The sequence below is a fragment of the Poecilia reticulata genome, chromosome 13 (genome assembly GCF_904066995.2).
Source record: "Poecilia reticulata chromosome 13, P_reticulata-male-v2, whole genome shotgun sequence".
NCBI classification, from domain to species: domain Eukaryota; kingdom Metazoa; phylum Chordata; class Actinopteri; order Cyprinodontiformes; family Poeciliidae; genus Poecilia; species Poecilia reticulata.
This window is the reverse complement of record NC_088842.1, coordinates 5,978,668-6,001,611: the sequence shown is the minus strand read 5'-3', so window position 1 is coordinate 6,001,611 and position 22,944 is coordinate 5,978,668. Positions and strand designations below refer to the sequence as shown.

At 39.8% G+C, this 22,944-nt stretch overlaps 1 protein-coding gene across 9 annotated transcripts in view; it reads left to right on the top strand.

The window, feature by feature from the left end:
- The window catches only part of synrg (synergin, gamma), a 49,844-nt gene that overhangs the window by 5,798 nt on the left and 21,102 nt on the right, over positions 1–22,944 (top strand). For 2 of the 9 annotated variants that reach the window (XM_081614315.1, XM_081614317.1), the window contains exons 4-15: positions 596–723; positions 1,114–1,219; positions 1,310–1,421; positions 2,719–3,126; positions 4,645–4,914; positions 6,918–6,998; positions 7,864–8,060; positions 9,082–9,348; positions 10,758–10,918; positions 12,851–12,975; positions 14,299–14,361; positions 16,259–17,164. In XM_081614315.1, coding sequence (XP_081470441.1) covers positions 596–723; positions 1,114–1,219; positions 1,310–1,421; positions 2,719–3,126; positions 4,645–4,914; positions 6,918–6,998; positions 7,864–8,060; positions 9,082–9,348; positions 10,758–10,918; positions 12,851–12,975; positions 14,299–14,361; positions 16,259–17,164 — 2,824 coding nt within the window. The remainder of the gene's footprint in view (positions 1–595; positions 724–1,113; positions 1,220–1,309; positions 1,422–2,718; positions 3,127–4,644; positions 4,915–6,917; positions 6,999–7,863; positions 8,061–9,081; positions 9,349–10,757; positions 10,919–12,850; positions 12,976–14,298; positions 14,362–16,258; positions 17,165–22,944) is intronic. The other 7 variants (XM_081614322.1, XM_081614323.1, XM_081614316.1 and 4 more) reach the window with 6 other exon arrangements.

Below are 22,944 nucleotides of genomic sequence, written 5' to 3'. Positions count from 1 at the left end.
GTCATGACATCATCACTCTTCTATTAACTTTTTAACAACGTTTTTACCAGCATTTCACTGAGAAGTAGCTCATAATGAGCTCAGCAGATGTGCAGTTCCAATTAGTTTGCTAATTGATGTTGGCTAGTCTGATGGAGCTGAGTGTAATAGGAGTAGCAGGAAAGGGGAAACTCCGAAGCTTGGAAACTGCGGCTCTGAGGCGTCACTAGGTTCACCTAGCTAAATGGTTGCCATGGAGATTACAGGGATTTCTCAAACATCTATGAAAGAATCAAAGCAACACTCCAGGTATGTTTTAATGAGGGAATAAAATTATAACATGATGTAAAACTCAAAAAAGCCGGTTTGACATAGTAATGCCCCTTTAAGAAAAGGTATTTTTAATAGACTAATATTCTATTAACAGATTTTTTTTCAGTAACATCTTCTGAAGATGTTATTGAGAATATGTTACATTTGTAAGAATGTGTAAATTAAATTTTTTCCTTTCCCTTTATGAGGCCATTTAATGTAAAATAAAAAGGCCGTGACAGAAGGAAAGCTAATGAAATGTTTGTACTGCTTTCAATGTTTGTGTGTGTGTGTTTTTGTTCAGGGTGGGATGGCAATCGGGATGCAGACCCCCGGGATGCCATTTTTAGGTCAGCCCCAGTTCATGGGCATGAGACCAGCTGGACCCCAGTACACAGCTGACATGCAGAAACAGATGGCCGAGGAGCATCAGTAAGCTACATGCTAACATGTTGTTTCTGCTTCCTCATTACCGCATCAGCTTTCATATGTTCTGTTTTTATTACAGGTATGGGGCTGAAGCGATGATGACTTAAAATATGACCGAAAAGAAAAATATAACTGCAACTTAAAATATTAACACTCTGAAATAAATCTGTTGTAAAATTTTGTATTAAAACTGAAACAAAAAATGTTAGCGAAATTAAGTAAGAGGTTGTTCATGTGTAGATCTGTTGCCATAACAAATTTTTGGTACCGATACAACTATTAATATGGGATCGGTACATCTCTAAAACTAACATCTTACGTCATTCCCTTCTTTAATAGCGTTATACCTTTAAAATTCAGCGTCCCATTAAACTTCCTGTGTTTTTGTTTCAGAAAACGTCTGGAGCAGCAGCAGAAGATGCTGGAGGAGGACAGAAAGAGAAGACAGTTTGAGGAGCAAAAGCAGAAGCTGAGGCTGCTTAGCAGCGTCAAGCCCAAGGTGATTCCCTCCCAATGTCACCTTTTGTTTTTATACAGTTTCCAGGCCTCAGATTAACTTTGTGTAACTCTCTTCTTGGTTTGCGCTCAGACAGGGGAGAAGAGTCGGGACGACGCTTTGGAAGCCATCAAAGGCAACTTGGACGGGTTCAGCAGGGACGCTAAAATGCACCCGACTCCTTCGTCACAGACCAAGAAGCCAGGTAGCTTCACCATCAATCTGTTCATGGAGTTCCTGACACTTTACTCCTATTTTAGTTCATAGCTTAAAGGAACTGTTTGTTGTAGTCAGGGATGTGACTTTCAGTCTGAAAATTGATCCATGGTTCCACCGTATTTGACCCATAATATACGTCTTATTTTTTCAGAATTCCTGTCAGTCTTATTGTCGTCGTGGTTTTAATTCAGACTTCTGTTTTTAGATCTCACTTCCACTCTTCTTAAGTAAATCCATTTTTTATTAACAGTTACATTACTTTGGGGCATTTAATGATATGTTTGAACTTTTGTTTTTGAATTATGCATACACATCCAATTATACTCTGGATACCGTTTTAGCCATTAGCAAATTGCTCATACAATTCTTGCTGTTAGTAAGAATTGAGCCACTTTCTGCTGCATTTATGGAGCATATTCCATATATTTTCAGTTGTGTGACCAGTTGTTGGTGGAAGAATCACCAACTGGTTGGTGAAGAATCACCAACTGGTTGGTGATTCTTCCAACCAGTTTTATTATCTTGTAATAAAAACACATTTGTTTTTATTACAAGATGATTTTAAAAAAATCATCAAAAGACAAAGCTGCAGTATGTCACTTTTATAAAAAAATATTTTGTTACACGTTTGTTGAAACTGTCACTATGTCGTGACAGTATGTTATAAAATGAATAATCTGCGAAAAACTTTTTTACTCCTCTGCCTTCTCCCAGTGCTGACTAGAAACAACCAATCAGAGCCAGAAGGCGGGTCTTAGCTAAGGCTAGTTGGCATGGCCACTCATGATGATGAAGAAACGGTTTTCCCGTAACAGTGAATTGTTTCGCTGCCATTTGCGTGTCGTGTACATGTACAGTGAGTACATGAGGGGGATTGACAGTTCTAAGACCCTCCTCCTAGCTCTGATTGGTTGTTTTTGGTCAGCAGTGTGTTATGCGTTGTTTCAGATGCGTAGGCAGCTCAGGAGGAGCTCAACACACTGTCACAACATAGGGACCGTTTAAACAAAAACATATTTTATACAAGTTACACTGTGCACCTTTAATCCTGTAATCTCCCATGGCAACCACTTTAAGATGCTGTTAAGGCACACACATAATATCTTTATATGGTTAAGCAAAATCTAAAAAGGTATAATAAAATATTGACTATCTTTTGGTTAAATTTTGCTTAATTTTTCTCACGTAACATTGACTCCCCCCTTCACAGCCTCTGTAATTCATTCTCCATCGTTGTGTGTGTGTGTTTTTTTTGCCGTCTTCATTATGTCTCCGTTTTGCAGAGTCATCGCCATCACACCCGCCTGTCACCACTCATTCCCTCCCCCCAGCTTTCTCCGAGGACACTGACGAGTTTAGTGACTTTCAGGGGCCCATAGACACCCCCGCATCCTTCCCTCCGTCCTCCTCCTCTTCCTTCTCTCCCACCGCCGCCTTTGGCCTCTCCTCTCAGGTCCATGCCCAGCCTCCATCCTCCGTCGCCGCTCAGGACGTCGTTGAGGACGACGAGGAGTTTAGTGACTTTGTTCAGGGCCCTGTAAACACTTTCCCTTCCTCCACTTTGCACTTCCCCTCTCAAGCCCCGACTCAGCCATCATTCACTTCCTCACCACCTCTCCCCGCCTCTGTGTCCATTCCCACTGCCTCCCAGCACTCTGCTGTCAACACCACTTCACAACCTTCATTTCAAGGTAACTCTTCTTTGTCTTGGTTCACACCCTGTTTCCACCACCCTGTAATTCACACTCAACTGTTTCCTCACAACCCTACTAGTTCTGTTTTTTTGTTTGTTTGTTTTTTTTTGTCTTCTTTGGATGCTTTAGGTTTGCAAAAATATTGAAACCCTTTGAGGTTCTATGCGTTTTGTTATGCTACAAACAAAAGCTTGAATATATTTTAAAGGGGCAGTTTTATGTAAAATCAACTTTTTGAAGTTTTATGTCATGTTATAATCACCAAAAACATACCTGGAGTGTTGGCTTGATTCTGCATATTTGAGAAATCCTTTAATCTCCCGTGGCAACCATTCAGCTGTTCAAAACGCCTGGGGGAACTTAGCTCCACCTTCGAGACAAAGCTCCTCCTCCGAGCTGCAGTTTACAAGTTTTTGAGCTTCCGCCTCACAGAGCAACCCTGTCCCTTGACTCCCTCACTCAGCTCCTTCAGACTAGCCAGCAGCAATTAGCAAACACCTGGTGGAATTGCACATCTTCCAAGCTCATTATACGAGCTACTTCTCAGTGAAACACTGATAAAAATGTTGTCAAAGGGTTAATAGAGGAGCTATGTTGTGATGACTTCCTGAGGGCCGAGTTTCAGAAAGAGCAGGAGTTTTTAAAGAGACGGAAGCAAAGACAGAGGAAGTCAAATTTCTTTTAGGTCATATTTGATGTGTCATTTTTATAACAACCGAAGTTAACATAGTTACTTGATTATGCTATGAAATGGCACCTTGTGCCGAAAATACATAATAGTGCCCCTTTAATGGAACTTTATGTAGTAGACCAATCCAAAATAAAGCATAATTGGGAAGAGAAAGTATAAAGAAGGTCAGTTTTTCAACTTCTTTTTTTCCATAAATAAATAGTGACATTATCTAAAATTCTAATTCTAAAGTTAGTTTCATATGGCCTGTTAACTAATTGCTTCATACACCAGCCGAGGAGACCGTAACTGTCATTTATCAGTAGTTTATCTGCGGAGCGGCAGCGGACACTTAGCAACACTTTGTGCTGTGAATGTCAGTACAGACAGCTGGGGACCGAAGCGGCCAACCCTCTGTCCAGTCAAATCTCTGGTCCCTGAGTCACTTCTGATTTCAGTTGTTAGTCAACACTTGTGATCAGGAAGAGAAGCTGCTGACAGACAAGCCAGGCGATTTCAGATTTCAGGGCTTTTTTTGGTGATTTTTAGTGTAAACTAACTAGAATAAAAAAAAAAAGGTCATAATCTAAAAAAGTATGAAATTTACTTCAATTACGTTTCATATTTTGGAAAAAAAAAGTTGTGTGACATGATTAACTTCCAGACTTCCATAATGAAATTTAGATTTAAAAAACTGTTAAATTATTTTATAGATGATCATGAAAAATGTGATTTTCATTTTTGATATGCAATATCAAAAATATTTCACAATTTCTTTAACCTCCTACAAAAAACCCACAGTCTGGACGCTACTAAAGGAGCTTCTTCCTCATTCACCCATCCAGGCCCCTCGCTGGAAGAGAAGCTCTTCTCCTCCTGCGATCTTACCGCCGATAAATCCGCCCAAGTTAGCTTTAAGTCCAAGCAGAGTTTGGCTCAGATGGCTCCGAGAGCCAGGGTTTCGTCCCAGTTCTCGGCCAGCCCCAAGGCCAGGAACTGGGCCGCCGCCACCGAGGACTTGAGCTCCGTCTTCATCACGGAGAAGAGGCAGGAAGCCGCGGCTTCTCCGCCCAACCCCCAGCTGCCGTCAGCTGCTCAGAGCGGTAGTGAGAGCGGTGAGAGAAGCGCCCGTTTACTGGACTGTACTGCTGCTTCTACTGCACCTTGCTTTGCTTTAGCGTTAAGGAATAACAATAAATACCTTCATTCTAACTGGTCGTAGTTTCCAGTCTTTTTTTGTTGCTCAATTAGTTTGTATGAAATTCAGGGAGTAAACAAATCAAGCTAACTGATTCTTCAGGACGGAGAATTTGGTCATTGTAGATAGGAAAAAAAAATTACGTTTTTGCCAAAAATCTCAGAAATTTTGAAATTAATCTAAGAAATTTTCTAGAAAAAATGTGGACATTTCCAAGCTCAAAGTAAAAAAAAGTTTAAAGAAACAAAACGAAAATTTCGAGATACATTTCAGAAATTTTTTTATAAAAAGAATTGGCAACATTTTGTTTGAAGGGGGGTGAATAAGAGCGTCAAGACACTTTCATAAACATGACATAACACATGTCATGAACATGAATAAGCCTTCATGAATATTTATGACTGTTGTCATAACAAATATATATTTGTTATAAACGTTTTACTGATTGCACTTTAAAAATTAGGTAACTTTATGTTATTAAAGGAGAGCTGTTGCCTTGCTGCAAGAAGGTTCTGGGTTCGATTCCTGGCCCCGGTCTTTCTGCATGGAGTTTGCATGTTCTCCCTGTGCATGCGTGGGTTTTCTCCGGGTTCTCCGGTTTCCTCCCACAGTCCAAAAACATCACTGTCAGGTTAATTGGCCTCTCCAAAATTGCCCCTAGGTGTGAGTGTGTGTGTGCATGGTTGTGTGTCCTGTGTGTCTCTGTGTTGCCCTGCGACAGACTGGTGACCTGTCCAGGGTGAACCCTGCCTCTCGCCCGGAACGTTAGCTGGAGATGGGCACCAGCAACCCTCCCAACCCCACTGAGGGACAAGGGTGTAAGAAAATGGATGGATGGATGGATGTTATTAAAGGTAAAGTTTAAACAGTAATGATTTCTTGGTTAATGTCAAGTTGTCATAACAAAGACATTTTGTATAATGTCAACTTTGTATTAAAAGTGTCATAATTTACCGAATGACGCTTTATGACAACAGTCATAAATATTCATGAAGACTTATTCATGTTCATGACATGTGTTATGTCATGTTTATGAAAGTGTCATGACGCTCTTATTCACCCCCTTCAAATAAAGTGTTAACAAAAAATTGGAAATTTCTGAGCTCTACGAGTTGAAAATGTACGAGAAACGTTTTCACAAATTCTGAAGTCGATCTTGTGAGAAAATGTCCACGATTTTTTCCACAAAATTTCTGAGATTAATCTAAAAATTTCAAGAGTTTTTTGGTGGAAATGTGCTCTTTACTTTTTCTTTTTGTTTTTCTATCTACAATGTCCGTCGTACCGTCCTGCTGTCTGTAAATCCTCCGCTACGTTTCTACTGACTTTCCGCCTCTGTCAGAGGCTCTTTCTGCTCCTGGAAATGAACCGTGTCTGTCGGGGTCTCTGGGTGATTCCTGCTGACTAATAAACTCTCTTTCACCGTGGATTTGAATCCCAGACAACAACCTCTGGCTCATGGCTGCTGCCTCGGTTTTAACAGGGATGCGCATGGATTTTTAGATTCCTCTTGGGAGCCCACCTCATCTGATTGTGCATGCTACTTTGCTACTTCTGGTTGTTTTTTTTCTGTCCATGTTATTGAGAGAAATAAAATGCCAGATAATCTTTCTTTAAAGACTTCATCACTATCATAAAAAAGTTGGGAGTTTGTTGTAGTCTTTCTTTGGAAAGAAATGTTCTGATCACTGTTGGTGTTGAATTTGTATTCTTTAACTTTTATTTTCTCATGGAAGATGGGATTTATGGCCTTATTTAGAGGAACGCTTGTGATTTGTATCTGCAGCCAGCCCGGCAGACGTCAAGCTTTTTTTCCCCCCTCTGTTGAGTTTGATGCCAGCAGGGCTCAGGTGTCGGCAGGCCCAGACAAGACACTCGTCGTAAAAACTAACTGAGTGTCTCCCGGTCTGCTTGTGACAGCAGGTGTTGCTGTGTATCCACAACAAGAGCACATTCAGTCCATCCCGCCTGCCTGGGTTTACAACGACAGCCTCGTCCCAGGTAAGCGCTTCCGCTCAAGGACGGGATCAGTGTTTAAGTTTTGGATTATTTATTTTCTGCAGAGTTTACCGGTACCTAATTTTGGTTTTTGTGTTTTTTACAAATATCTGGAAAGTGTGACGAGCATTTATATTCAATTCAACGGCAAAAAAGTACAATTCTGCTGAAAAAAAAATCTGAAATTTTTAGATTAATCTCAGGATTTCTAGAAATAACGTGAACATTTCTGACGTCCAAAAGTCAAAATTTTCCAAGAAAAATACTAAAATAATTTTGAGATTAAACTTGAGCATCATGAAGGCTAAATAAAACTTTGGACAGGTTTGATACTGAGAAAAAACTTTACCGTCAATGAATTAATTAATCAAAATGGTAAATTAATTACACAGATTTTAACGTGTTAAAAATTTCAATGAACTTTGTCGCATTTTATTTTTCTCCATAAGAAAGTACCAAGTTGGAGTCTTTGTGTTCTCATATTTTTGGTCGCACAAACCCCATCTACAACCAACTAGCAGTGGATGACAAAGCCGCTTCTATTGGCCAACTAAGGGGTTCATTTTTGCTTAAAAAAAAAAAAAAGTATAAAGTATGGTTAAGATTTAAAATAATGCCATGAGCTTAGAAAATGTTATGATGCACTGACCTACCTTTCATATGAAGATGGAAATATTAGGGAACATCTACAAACCTTTTGAGGTGAGGCATTAGTCAGATTTTAATGTTCTTTAAATGATGAAAACCATTACTTTGTGTAATTGTATAGAATAACTCCAAAAAAAATGCATTAAAGGTCAAAGTTACAAAATGTAAATTGTGAAAGAAAGTTCAGTAAACATGAACCTCTGGTTGTTGTTCCTGGCAGACATGTTTAAGAAGGTTTTGGACCTGACGATGACTCCGGCAGGGATAGACACGGCAAAGCTCTACCCCATACTGATGTCATCGGGGCTTCCCCGGGAGGCACTGGGGCAAATCTGGGCATCAGCCAACCGCACAACCCCCGGCATGCTGACCAAGGAGGAGCTCTACACCGTACTGGCACTAATCGGTGTGGCACAGGTAACAACAGCAACAAACACACACAAATAAATAAACCCCCTTCAAACAACTCCAGGAATAATCCTCAACACATTCCTCTATCAAACTTTAGTTAAACGTAAAAAAAAAATAAATGCAGCATTTTCAATAAGCTCCAGGCTCATGAAGCACGGCGAGCCTTACGTTTCCTGAAATCATATGAGTTCGGCAGGAGACTTCTTATCAGCCCCAACCTGTCGCGTAACGTACTTCCCCATTCGGGGGGGGGTTGCAAATCTGCAGGCAGCTCACGAAACGCAGCGTGCCACCGCTTCCATCCCTGGAATAATAAAACACCGCCGGTGATGTAAATCTCCCACGGCCTTAAGAAAAAAATATGAACCCAAACAAGGTGCGTTCTGCCACAGCAAATCTGCTCTGAAACACAGAGGAAAGCAACAGTTTACTGCCAGAGGGCCCCATAAGTCTCACAGAGCCTGTTAAAGATGCTTTTTCACCACTTTGATCAGTATATGTACATCAAAATTGTGAAAAAGTTACTCTTTTGAGCTTTACATCATGTCCTAATGTTATTCCCTCATCAAAAATATACATGGAATGTTGCTTTGATTCTTTCATGCATATTTGAGAAGTCCTTTAATCTCCATGGCAACCATTGAGCTTTGCAAAAACGTCTGGGTGGACCTAGCTCCACCTTTCATATGAAACTCCTCCTCAGAGCTGCAGTTTTCAAGCTCCCCTCCCTCTCGACTCCTTCAGTCAGCTCCTTCAGACTAGCCAGCAGAAATGACCAAACACCTGGTAGAACCGAGTTAAATTACAAAGTCAAATTTCTTTTAAGTCATATTTGATGTACATAGATTTTTTTTTTTTTAATCAAATGTAGCATATTTACTTGATTATGCTATATAATGTCACTATGTGCATGGAAAACACACAATACTGCTCCTTTAAATAAGTAATCATTAATTTATCTAATTCTTTGGACCTAATAAAGTATTTTTAACTTGAATTTAGTGAAAACTGTCTTCCTACATTCCAGACTGGCCTCCCAGTGTTGAACGTGGAAATACTGAGTCAGTTTCCGTCCCCGCCTGTGCCCAACCTGCCGGCCCTGGCCATGGCCCTGGCCCCCGTCATCCCTCCGCACCAGCAGCCCATGATGGCCCAGCCGCCCGTCTCCATGTCCATGGCAACACCAGCAGCGCCGGTACCGGTACCAGTCATGGCTATGGCACCCACCGTGCCCGCTCCACCGCCCACCAACGCAGGTTTCATCGCCACTTTCCCACCTGCACCAGCAGCACAGGTACATACCCTGGTTAAAGTGTCGGAGCTTCTCATTTTGTCACATAGACAAAAATTTTAATGTCGTTTTATGACAATGTGATGTTGGAGCCAAATGAAGTAGAGCTTCAATGTGAAATGGAAGGAACATTATAAACTTCAGAAATTCGCTTTCAGGCATGCATGCCAAGTGTTTGTGTAAAAACTAGCATCACTTTTAACATCCCATTAAGAAGGTGTCATGCTGTGGGGCATGATGCTGCGTCTGGAAATCAGCAGCCAGAGTTTCCCCCAGAAAACCTGCTAAGCCCAGTGGTAAGGGGCGCTATAGGGCAGTCATCGAGCGATGTGCCATGTTTTTGAGTTAAAGAAAATGTTTAATGTTGACAGAAAATTTGAAAGTATTACTAGTTAATTGTGTGTTATTGGAAGACATTAAAAATACCTAAAACCCAACTACCGTATTTTTCAGACTATAAGCCGGTACTTTTTTCCAACGTTTTGAACCTTGCGGCCCGGTGCGGCTTTTCTGTGGATTTTTCTTCAACCGCCAGGAGGCTCTTTAGCAGGAAGTAAATCATTGGAAGTCGAAACTGGAAATCAAAGAAGAAAGCATTAATTTTCATTTAGAACAAGCACATGCTAGCAGCAGGCACGACGGAGAAATGTTTTCAAACTCATCATGGAAACCACATGAAGAAGTTCATATGATGCAGCTTTCAAGTTGAAGGCTATTGATCTGGCAGTACAGGAGGGAAATAGAACCGCTGCACGTAAGCTCCATGGTTCGGCGTTGGAGACGCAGGGCTGCATTCTTAATAGCAGATTTAGCAGCAGAGGGCTGCGTCCTTGTGAAAAACTGGGAGCGGCGGAGATGCCAGCAGCTTATAGTCCGGTACGGCTTATATATGTACGTTTCCAGTTTAAAAAAAAAAAAAAATCTTTGTAGACTTATAGTAAGGTGCGCTTTATAGTCCGGAAAATACGGTATGAAGTCTTAAAAAAAAAATCAAACAATAAAAAATGTAAAATCAAACAATGCTCAGCCTGGTGGGGGGTGTAAATAAAGCCTGCTGGCCCATCAGGCTTATAATATACTGTGGGAAACCGTGAGCACCTTTCACTTTGTAGCTATATTTTCTGAATTTTCAGACAAAAAAATGGAAATCAGGCAGAATCGGATTTGGGAAGTCAGACTTTTTAAAGATTGTGATCGACCAGAAAACTGCAATCGGTGCAATCGATATTCTGTAACTGCAGAATAAGGTGGTTCTTCAAAGTATTCACTCATTTGGGTTGAATACAAATGCACACCACATTTATTTTTATGTGTAAACATTTATTAAACCATATCTCAATAACCTTCTACTTTACAAATATGCACTTCTTTATGCTGATCTGTTATAAAATCCTCCGCATGCGTTCTCGTAGGGGAGCAAAACCGACGACGATGACTTTCAGGACTTCCAGGGTGCGCCGAAGGCTGGAGCCGGAGACCAGGCCTTCGCTGATTTCCAGGGCGAATCTGGAGGTAGTTTTCCCACAGCTGCTGCTGCTCCTGCTCCTGCTGTCACACACCAACATCCAAACAGGTGAGGATGAGACTCCACCAAGGAAAATATTTTCCATGAGTTGAAATGTTCCAATTTTAACTGTTTTAAAAAAGTCACCTGAATAATTTCGGAGTTTACTTCTCTATAATGCCCATATACATCATAGTTAGCGTTCCTTCTGCATTCAGTCTACCTTCTCTGAAGAAGAGGTGTGATTATATGCAGAGACAAGTGTCAAATATTCAGCTGCCGATGGTTATTTATAGCCCAGTTATTTAGCATAATAATTGCGCCGCTCATTGTCTGTCTTACACCGCCTTAATGTCTTGTAATAACCTCCTCTGAATAGCAATGAGCTCGGGTCATGTCTTAATGAATTGATTTCGGTGGACAGTAGAGCCTCATTTCTCTATATTACTTTCTAGGCTCCTTTCCCACAGACTGCTCTTTCAGTGAGACAGATCTGCAAGGCAATTATCTACACAGAGATAAAGAGAGTAGCAGGAAAGAAAAAACATCTAAGTCAAAGGAGTCTTTATAGTTCTAGCTTTTTAGGCTTTGAAAGAAATCCTCACAGTTGACGATAGCTGTTCAGATAAATCATATGTGAGAGTCAAACCGGTAGCCATAACTACACTTACATCCTGAATATGGGAAATAATTTACCAATAGTCTAGTTAGTTGTTTTAAATTTATTTTTTGGGGGGGGTTGGTTGAGATTAAATTATGAATTAATATTGATTTAATTTCCTTTTGGCATTAATAAAGTATTTTTGAATTGAATTGAATAGAAATTTGCTATTTTGAAGCTGGTAAGGCTTGGATTAGAACGTGACAATGAAGCAAATCTTGGCTGCTATTTTTTTATTGATTCATGATATATCGGCACTAACATCAGTATCAGCTTATATCAGTTGTTTTTTACCATATCAGTAAAAATGTCTTGGAAGGGTTGTAAATCTTTTTCACTTCCGATACAATATCAATATCGCAGCTTTGGGCGTTGGCTGATATCGATACTGACTCGATACAATATGAGCAGGAATAATACATACTTTTATTATTTATTTTGTCGTGTGAAACGTTAGAGAAAGACTTGATTAAGTGATATTTCTCACAGAACCATAGTCAGTAATAATTGGTATGAAAACAATTGACCCATTTGTTAACCAGTGGGTCTGCGTATGGGATACAGTCACTGGTGGATAGAAATACAGGGCCGGGCTAAACGCTGCAGCGGATTCTTCTGTTGGGGATTTTTAGGTGCAAGCTGATATAATCCGATACTTGATTTTTGGTTGAAAAATATACTGTATATATATTATATTTATGATGATGGTTAATGCCAGTTATCAGCAATAGCAGCAATGTTAATATCGAATATCTGCACAAATTTTCCCATCTGTTCATCCCTTGTTATTTTGTGACTTTACGCAGCTTTTCGGTAATTGTGAGAATGGTCAAATGCATTTTAATTCCTAGCTTGGTAGGGCTGAGCAACATATCGAATTATTTTCGTCATTTTTACATCAATATGCGAAATATTTAAATTTCCCATGCAAGATTTAGTAAGATTTTATTCAATGCCATAAATGCAAATTCTGTATGCCAAAAATATATTTATTTGACATTTGAATGGCAGTGTCTGTTAGACCAGGATACACAATATTAGAAATCTTACCTATTTTCTTCTTTCTTCGTAACACGTGGAATATACTAACCAACAATTATTACACTCCAAACATCTTTTTGCGAAATGGATATTGCACTGACAGATATTACGTTGATATTCACTATGTGTCATTCACTGTCTCTTATATCACTTATTGCAATGTAAGATGTATTTCTTTTGCAGCCTTTTTTTCTTAAAAAAAAAAAAAGTCTCTTAAACCTAACCAAAAAAAGATGCAAAGTTTTATTGTTGATGTTCACACTTCATGGTATCTGAACGAAGCTTGTGCGTCCTTGCAGCACAGCCGCCATGCTGACTCCGGTGTCTGGCTTGTCCTCTTCCTCTGTCACGTCCTCCGATAAGTACGCCGTGTTCAAGCAGCTATCTGTGGATCAGCCCGCGGAGCCCGCTCCCCCCGTCTCAGGTAGCGCAACACGTTGGCTCTGATGGTTACAGCACCGTCTGTCCTCTCGGACGTATTACCGACAAGTACAGCCACGTAGAAAAACAAAGACCGTTCATGCTTAGAAAATATTGTCCTAAAGTTAAATAATGCAGTCATTTTGTTTAGTTTTTTTTTTTTTAAAGTATTTTTATGTTTTAAATAGGAGTGAGCATGAATCTAGGCCTGTCACAATAACCAGTTAATCAGTTAATCACATGATAAATTAAAATGAGCTAGATAATTTCTATTCTGATTATTTTTTTAAGGGCAATTATGCTTGGTTTTTTTATCTCCATTTTATTTATTATTTTTGTTTTTTATGTTTTATTTGCATATTTATAGTATTTTCCAGTTTCAGGGTTCTTTACGCAGTTAAAGTATATTGGTCTTTAAGAGGTTGAAATTGCCTCATTGATAATGAGATTATTTTCTCATTATCAATGTATTACTTGAAAATGGTCTCAAAACAGCAATATTATCGTTTATCGCAGTAATTTCTGGAACAATTTATTGTCCAGCAAAATCTGTTACTGTGACAGGCCTGTTTATCATTTATTGTTAAAAAATTCTTACATTAAAATAATTGATTTATTGTGATAAATTGTAGTTACTGATGATACATTTTAAAAAACATCAAAACTGACATTGTGATTGGAAACATTATTTTTGCTTTTTTCTCCACTGTTTGTTCCACAAGAGCATCAGTAAATATCAGGAAATTCAAAAATATGATTAAATGCCATTACTGTGCCGATATAAGTCACTCTTTTCTAAAGAAGAAGCCTTTCTCAAACGGAAATGTTTTTCAAGAGCAATATTTGTGTTTGTGGTGCTATGAAGGAATGAAGGATGTCGTCGTATCATGCAGTCACAGTCATATGTTCATGCAGGTTGCTAACCCCTAATTTTAAATGGTTTGCATTATTAGACGGCAGTGTCCATCGCTTGTCCTTAGCAATGGACACTGCTTACCTTATTGACCTATTTCCAACTCCAGCACGTTCCAAAACAATTAAAGCCGAAAGCAGAGCAATTTTGTTGAGTTCCAGTCACCCTTACTGTTATCTTTTGAAATTCTTCAGTTCTTACAGACTTAATAAATCATAGATATGATTCATTTGTCATAAAATATACTCTATTTCCTCATACTTGTTTTTAAACACCTCAGTGATACAGAAAGTAGCTAACATTGGGTAACAACATCCACACTGAAGAGTCTGGTCAGTGCCCCCTGGTAGAGCTCAGACGGAATCGCTCATCTGGTTTTGACTCATTTTTCGATTTTTCTGTTTTATTGTTTAGATACTGGGGACAAATACAGTGTGTTCAGACAGCTAGAGCAACCTGCTGACAAGAAAACAGTTGGTAAGAAACTCAACTTCTCTTTGTTTAGAGTCCAATTTCTGTTTTTCCTGCTGTTTAAAGAGGACTAGTTTCACATCTTCCATGAGAAAAATGCAAATCCTTACATGAAAATGGGTGAGGGGTACAGGGTCAGAGCCAGATTATTTCTGGTCAAACATGTAGTTGCAAATTGGGAAAAGCCGCCATGACGGCACTGTTCCGTGTTTACGCTGTCCTGTGTTGATCCCAGTGTGTTTCCCACCCGTGCTTCATTAGAACAGCTTCTGATGGGGGCTTCTCTTACGACTCCAGTAAGTCATGCTTTGCTGTGACCTTTCTTTGGCATTGCCGGGCTCCGTCTTCTCTAATGAGCCCATTAGTTTTCCCTCTTCTTCCATGCAGCTGCCATGTGAACAGATTCTCTCTTTCAGTCCCTGCATATATTACTACTACAGTGTGTCGAGACATGTTGAAACTTAATGCATTCTGAGTTTTGGTTTGTGCTTTAATCAACATCTTGTATGATGTTTTTTTTGTTGCAACACAAATAAGATATTTTTCTAGTCTTTATTTTTATTTTTTTTTATTGGTGCATAAAATGCTCATCTTGACTATTATTTCCTGTTTGGAAAAAGTAGTAAAGATTGTAAGTTTTGCAATTTGAATTTCCTGGTGGCATGATCATGTGGGTGTAGGATGTTTGTCTGAAGTTTACATACACTCATCACTGGGCATCAGAGTCGCATTGATTTGGGTTTTTAATGGGGCTGGACGATATGACTGAATCATCGATATGTCTATCGATGATTATTGATTAGTTTTTTAGTTAAAATATCTTAAATACAGCCAAACTGGAGGCGTGACTGCGCCTGTTTCATCCAGTTTTCTCTCCACGTCTTTGTGTTTTATTTTTAAGCAGTTATGAGACACGGTGGGCAAACCTGAAACTGCTGCTGTGCAATGTACTCAACATGTTGCTAGGTAACCAGAGAGTCAACCTGCAGCCGGCTTTAAGGTTTCGCCACCGTGTCTCATAACTGCTTAAAAAAATTAAATGGCGGCATGGAGTCAAAGGAGAGAATGAGTACAACAGCTCAAGAGGAAATTGAATATAAAAGAGGAAAGGTCACGCCACCATTTTGGCAATATTTCAGATATCTAAAACAAAAGTGATCAATAGTTATTACTATAAAATGTTTACATCGTGATTGATTCATATCGTCCGACCCTCGGCAGAAGTTAAACAATTAGGTGTTATATGACAATTCTCTCGAAACAGACATCGGAACTGGCTTTAGGATGGATAGAACAAACTCTGCTGTAAACGACCAAACTGTGTTTATGGGTCAGGCCTGTACTAACCTACCAATATAAATTCATTTTACATTTTCTACTAAGAAGAGCGGTCAAAAAAATGAAGCCAAAGTGCATCAAACCGTTTGTTGAAAAAATTTATGTAACCTTAATTAATGTTCAAAAATCAGTGGAACTGAATTTGAGTCTATATTATTTTTATCCTGTAGAGATTAGAGTAAATACATTTCTTTGGACTTGTCCCACCAACTCTTGTTTATTAAACATGTTTGTTGTAAATAGCATTCCAACCTGGACAGAGAATAGTACAGATGTATCATTAAAAGCCCCCAAATGAATGACTTTCATGCTGATCATGTGTGGATGTAAACTTGTGACTGGTTGAGCGTTGTTTGTGCGGTGACGTGTGCTGTTTCTTTGGACATGTTGCCCATGGTTCATCACAAGAACTGGAAGTTTACCATTCTCAGCGGACTGTAGGCGTGCTGCAGCTAATCCACTCTTCCTCTCTTACAGGATTTGAAATTGAATTGTTGGCTGTTACAGTGATGGTTATGTTTTTTCTTTTTTGTTGCTGATCTTTCCCTCCGTTCTCTTTTTCAAGGGGAAGGATTCGCAGATTTCAAGTCTGTCAATGCCGACGACAGCTTCACAGACTTTAAAACCGCCGACAGCGTCTCTCCACTAGACCCTTCAGATCAGGCCAAAATCTTCCAGCCCGCTTTCCCTTCTGCTTTTCCCAACTCTCAGACTTTACAGCAGCAGCCAGCAGTGTCTCTCTCCCAGCCCAAAAATCCTCTCAACATGGCCGACCTGGACCTCTTCTCCTCCATTCCTGCTCCCACCGAGAAAAAACTCGGCACGTTCCCACCTGTATCATTAGGCCTTCTCCCCAGCGGAGCCAAACCTCCCTCGGATGATTTTGGTGACTTTGCCCTCTTTGGCTCCTCCTCTGAATCCGCCCCGACCGCGGCGGCGGTGGCAGCAGGAGGGGCGGCGGTAGCCACTCAGGATGACTTCGCCGACTTCCTGGCGTTCGGAAGTTCTGGCGGCGAGCCAAGAAGCGAGGTTGGTGCAGCGAAGAAGCCTCAGCAGGGCTCGGACAAATACGATGTGCTGAAGCAGCTGTCTCTGGAGGGATCCGTCTCCTATGACGACGCCAAAGAGAGTGGCGTAGGCGGCGGCAGCTCCTTCTCCTCCCTCAGGAGCGATGTGGACGACTTCGCCGACTTCCAGTCGTCAAAGTTCTGCACGGCGCTCGGTGCCTCCGAGAAAACACTGGTGGACAAGGTGGCCGCTTTCAAGCATGGCAAGGAAGACTCTGCGTCCGTCAAGTCGCTGGACCTGCCATCCATTGGTGGCAGCAGCGCGGGGAAGGACGACTCGGAGGATGCGCTGTCCGTGCAGCTGGACATGAAGCTGTCGGACATGAGTGGGGACCTGAAGCACGTGATGTCAGACAGCTCCCTGGATCTGCCGGGCCTCTCGGCCCACCAGCCCCCCGCCACAGGTGAGGAACTAGTGCGCTTGCTCTGGTGAGGCTCCGCCCAGCCGCACCGCCATGTTGTTTCAGAGGCCAGCCGGTATCTCCGCTCTCACTGGAGCCACTTAAAAAAAACACAGTCACCAAACATGCGGTCAAAGAGGAACTAAATGAGGTCTGTGTTGAAGAGAAAACGCTCAGATGTTCCTGAATACGGTGGCCCTGAAGCACAAAACACATTGACAAGTCACTAAACACAAATATGTATTTGAAAACACAACATATTCAAAAACACAACGACATTAACAAAGCACAACTACAAATTAAGTAAACATAAGAAGTTGGTCCTAGAGGGAGCCTGGAGACTGATTGGATGATGATGCTTTAGTACCGGAAGTGATTCTGGCGTTGACGCGTTTGTTCGAAATATGAATGATAGCAGTGATTACGGCTGGAAAATGTATCATGATATAAGTTTTTCATATCAGTCTATCGATAATTGAAGATATAGATAATTATTTATTAGTTGTGATTGTTACATTTTTTTTATATCTAAAATGCTTTCAAACTGGTGGCGTGACCTTTACTGGTTTATTGACAGTTTTCAGTCAATGATTATGTTTATTTTTAAGCAGTTAGAAAGCTGCTTAAAAACTCAACTTGTTGTTGCCAGGTAACCGAAGAGTGAGTCAGTTGATGCTACCAACCTACCAATTCAGGTTCAAATATCAAAATGCCGTTTTCCAATCAGCGATGTCTCCCACTGGGACCTGCCTTTTTCATTTTCTTAATATTGCTGTGGTTTTTTTGTTGTTTTTTTTTTTGTTGTGCCTAGTTAGTGTTGTGCTTTTGAATTTGTTGTCATTCATTTAGATTTGTAGTTGTGTTTAGTGATCCGTTGAAGCAGTTTACATTTCCGGGCCACCGTACCTATAACATATCAGATTAGATGCATCATTTCCTCCATTTGACATTTCATCATCCATCTTTCTTTATTTATTCTATATTTATTTATTTAATTTATTTATACCTCTCCTCTTTTCACATCCACCTTCTTCCTTCTCCTTTGCCCCGTATGAGCCGGTATAAAAGCCCCCGCCTGCCCCTCATACCTTATTCAATTAAACTGACGAGTGCCTGAGTTCTAATACGTTCGCAGCCGCAGCTCATAGCCGAGGTCCCGGGTCACAGCCTGCCCGACTCCGATAAGCTTCCTGTTGTGTCCCCACTGAGGTGGCGGCACATTCTCGGCGTGCCATTTGCGCGTTGCTGTCGTGTCGAGCGGTGGTGACAGGCGGTCCGGTTGAATACAGATGAGTACAGGAGGCGGTGGGGGTGATCGTCTGAATTATTCAGCTCATAGGTTTTTCTTTTCTTTTCTGTTTTTTGGGGTTTTTTGCACAATAGACTGGAAAAAAAAATCCCAAAGGCGTTACCTGAAGTGTATCGTTTTCAGCTGCCGTGTGCCGATGGCGAGAAAATCTAGTTTGGATTAAGTGGAAACAGAAAATCTCCCCCCTTTAATAGGAGATTTTGCATGCAGCAACTGGGAGAGAATCTATTTTATTAAAGCAACATTATTGCTGGATGCAATATAAACTTCAGATTTGAGTGCTTGAATGTGGGTGCATGCGGTTCTCTATTTATGTCTGATCGAATATTGTATTACTCTGCAGTACTATTTTGTTTTTTTATTTACTTTTTTGATGATCCTCTGGCTTTGAGGCGTTTTTGCCTTCATCGTGTCGATGAAGGCAAAGTCCAACTCCACCCCGGTGCTTGTTGTGGTTCATGTATTAAATGGAAATCAACCCAGTTTCCTTAATATTCAGGTTAGGGTACAGGTCAGCACTTCCTGTTCTTCATCCCCCCCGCCACAGCTTATCATTTATTCATCCAGCGTCTCACTTCCACCTCACGGCTTGTGTTTCATTGCGCCTCACCCGATTCAGCTGGGTAATCTGAGATTTTAAGTAATTGTGGTTGGATGAATACTCCACAGTGCACTGCTCAGTCTTTATTTGACAGTAGTCATGCAGTTAACAGTCACAAATTTATATATATATATATATATATATATATATTACGTTTGAACAACCTCAATCTTCATTGGATTTAAATGTTAAATATTTGGTAGACAAACACAAAGCACCACATAATTGGGAGGTGGAAGGAAAATATGACATGTTTTTTCTTTTTTTAATTTTTTACTTCTAAAAATCAGAAAAGTGGTTTTACATTAGGGGTGCACTAATTGCAATTTTCTGTCGATCTTTAAAAAGCCTGACCAGGGATTCTGATTTTGGCCGTTACCGATTTTCTTTTTTATTTGAAAAGTCGCTAAAAATAGTTGGGGTGACTGTTGTTGACCTTCGTCATTGTAGAGAGAAAGACTTTTGCAGATTTTTGTGGAGGTGGATAATCTTAACCAAGCAACTGCCGATTACCAATCTCCCAAAATTGAGGAAATCAAGTTTAGTTTAACGGTACACCCGATAACCTGTTTTTGCAGTGCAGATTTAAGTCTTTTAGTGTTGGTTCAGCACATGTTGGTTTTGCCGATTCTTCTTTGTAAAATAGTTGAAGTTCTGTCATTTTGGCTGGGAAATGTTTGAATATGAATCTCAAAACTCTGCCGTAGGTTCTCTGCTGGATTCAGGTTTGGATTCTGATTGAATTAACTCATAAAGATGCTTTGATCTAATCCACAGTTGGTTGGCTCCAAACTCAAAAGCGAATATCTATGCCTGTTACCATTGATCCAAATAAAAAAAATCTTAATAAAATAATCACACGATAAATTTTAATAAACTCAATTATTTCCGTTCTAATTATTAATATATTTTGAATGGCAATTTTGGGTACAGACTTTATAATCCGTTATATTTACAGTTTCAGTTATTTTTGTTTTATTTAATGTTTTTGGTTGTTTTCATTTTGGACATTTAAAATGTCTTCCCGTTCCAGTGTTAACTTTACAAAGTTAAAGTTTATTGGTCTTTCAGAGGGAAAACTTGCATTTAGATGTCATTATTGATATGTATTAAAAATGTTTTCAAAAATATTATTTATCGCAATAATTCCTGGGACAATTTATCGTCCAGCTAAATTTACCCGTGTCCTACTGCAGCAATGTCTGATCTAAAGGAAACTATCCCCACAGCATAACCCCTCTACCACCGTGCTTCATGTGCCGTTCAGGCTCAGTTTTTCCTCACGCTTTGTGTTTTGCACATAGATTTGACCCTCATCTGACCAGAGCAGCTTCTTCTTCCATCAAACAAACATTTCCTTCCACTAAACAATTATGTGCCAATCCGGCACGTAAAATCCCGATAAACACCATGACGTTTGTGGTTGAACTGTGGCAAAATGTGGAATAGTTCAAGGGTTGCAAATACATTTGCACAGCAAATCATTTCATCTAGGATGTTTCACTGGAGAAAAAAACCCCAGAAATGTAAACATGCTCTATCATGTCCCATATAGGTCATCTCAGCTAACTTAAACAAGCTCAAATATTGCAAAAAAAAAAAAAAAAAAAAACGAAAAAAAAACTGGTCCATAGAAACATTGATACATTCCTAAGAAACATAAAATTCTGTAAAATCTTCTTTCTCTACTGTTCTTGGAGAGCAACTAACCTGTTGTTAAATGTAGCAGGCCGAGCTGTTTGAGCCCCTCTCTATACGCTTTGCACTGTGTTTTAGCAACTGTTTGTATTCTTAAAGAGACAGTATTTCTTTTGTGAGTTACCAAATGGACTCAGATCCTCATTTTATCCTCTTTTTTTTCCGTCCCTTTTTGTTTTACTGCGATGAACGCCGCATGGATTTCTCAGCCGTGGTTCTGTGGTTCTGGCTCTCTGAGAACGTAGTGAAGTTAGCATTACCCTTCCTGCCTTGCTTTTTTGCTGCAGTGTGCCTGCTTTTTTTCAATTTGTGAAATTGACAAGAACATAAAAGATGGTCAGCATTTTATGCATAAAAAAGAAAACAAAAAAAAACGTATTGCAAGCTGTTTTTATCCAAGAAGAAATGTATACATAAAGATTTTAGTAGTGTATTTTTATTACAGGAATACAAACTGTCTTATTTCGAGGCTAGAGAGAGACTCCTTGGTCTTGCTGTGATGCAAACTGTTAATGTTCAATGTATCCTGCAGTATTTAGTAATGAATTTCAGTGTTTTCAAACCCAAGAGGGTTATTTGACTGTAGCAAGAGAAAAAAGGATACTGTCTCTTTAAATCTGTCTGATTGGATGTATTTAAGGCCCTCTCTGGGAGGTCAGGTGTAAGATGGCCCGCTTTGTTTTCTGTGACCCTTTGAGTGCTTTAACTTCCTCTCATTTCCATCAGATTAAGGCAGATGTGAAATTATTCTCCTTTCTGTTTTTACTATCTCGGCTCACATTTGACCAAATGTAACAATCTTGCTGCTTTTCTTTTTGCACTCTAAATTCGACTCGTTCTGCCCATGTTTCTTTTTTCTTTTTTCCCCCTTCAGGGCCTCAAAGGGTTACTTCCTCCTTGCCTTGTTCTTTGGGTTATCTTCTCAACCAGGCTTTCCAAATGTTCTGTACTCAAATCTTTTTTCCAAAACCACATTGTTGCTTAACTAATAGTCAAGAGTTTGTCAACTCCCTAAAAACTGCTGATTCTAGTCTGTGAATGTGCCTTCTCTTTCTGGTTTCTGCTTCTTTACCGCCGGATTTTTGTTTGTCCGTTTTCACCTTCTTGTTCGTTCTTTTTCTGCCTCCACTCCTGACTCTGCATGCTTCCTGTAATCAAAAATGACTGAGTTTTAATTTTTACAAGTGTTAGTTTCACAAAAACCTCTTGTAACAGTAGGCTTCTTTCACACAGTACTTTGTGACCTTTTCTCTCTTTCTCTCTACTGATGTTGTCGTAATAAACTTTACTGTTGGTATTGCTCAAATGCGTACCGTCTTATTTTTTCCGTCTTCTTTCCTTCTTTGAGAAGAGTAACCCGGGTTAGTTACAAATAATTAGCCTCCTTGTCAATTTCACAAATTGCTTGGTACATTTCTGGCCCTGTTATGCAAAAATAGGAAGGGTTCAACAAGGTAGAAGTGGGTGTTTGTTCAGATGAGAGGAAAAAGCATGCTGTGCGGGCGTCAGATAATATTAGTTTTAAAGGAACACAGGAGAAACAGACGAAGTTTTGATTGATGCCCTTTAAATAGAAATCCTTCTGGTGGAAGAAAACACCGGTAATATTAGTTTATTGTAATTTCCCTGCATAGCTGATATACATATACAACAAAAGGAGATTGTGTTTAATAACAGGGAAAATAAGTAATTAACACAATGTCTTTCTTAGTAAATGTATTTCTAAATGGGATTTTAACATGATGTGAACAATCTAAGGTAGCTACATGCAAAAATGCAAAATCATAATGGAGAAAAGAAGCAAGGTAAAGAAACCAGCTGAAATCTGTCAGTATATAGAAAGCAGTCTTGCTCTCTGTGTAAATTAATATCAACTTCACTGATGACCTAATCTAAAGGTTTTTCAGAAGAAGCATGTCATGATGGGCAAAAAAATAATAATTTTTTGAAGACCATCGAAACCTTAGTAGCTGCGTTTCCATTAAACATAAAATTGTGCAAATTCTTATAAAAATAACTCGTTATCTAGAAAACAACTCACGTTTTTTGCTAAAAAAAATTTGTGCATGACATGGCTTTTCAGCTGTATCGGAATTTTTTTCACATCTCTCGAGTCACGTGATCGACACCTGGATGCTACTACTGCCGAAAACGCAGAAGAAGACAACAGGAAGC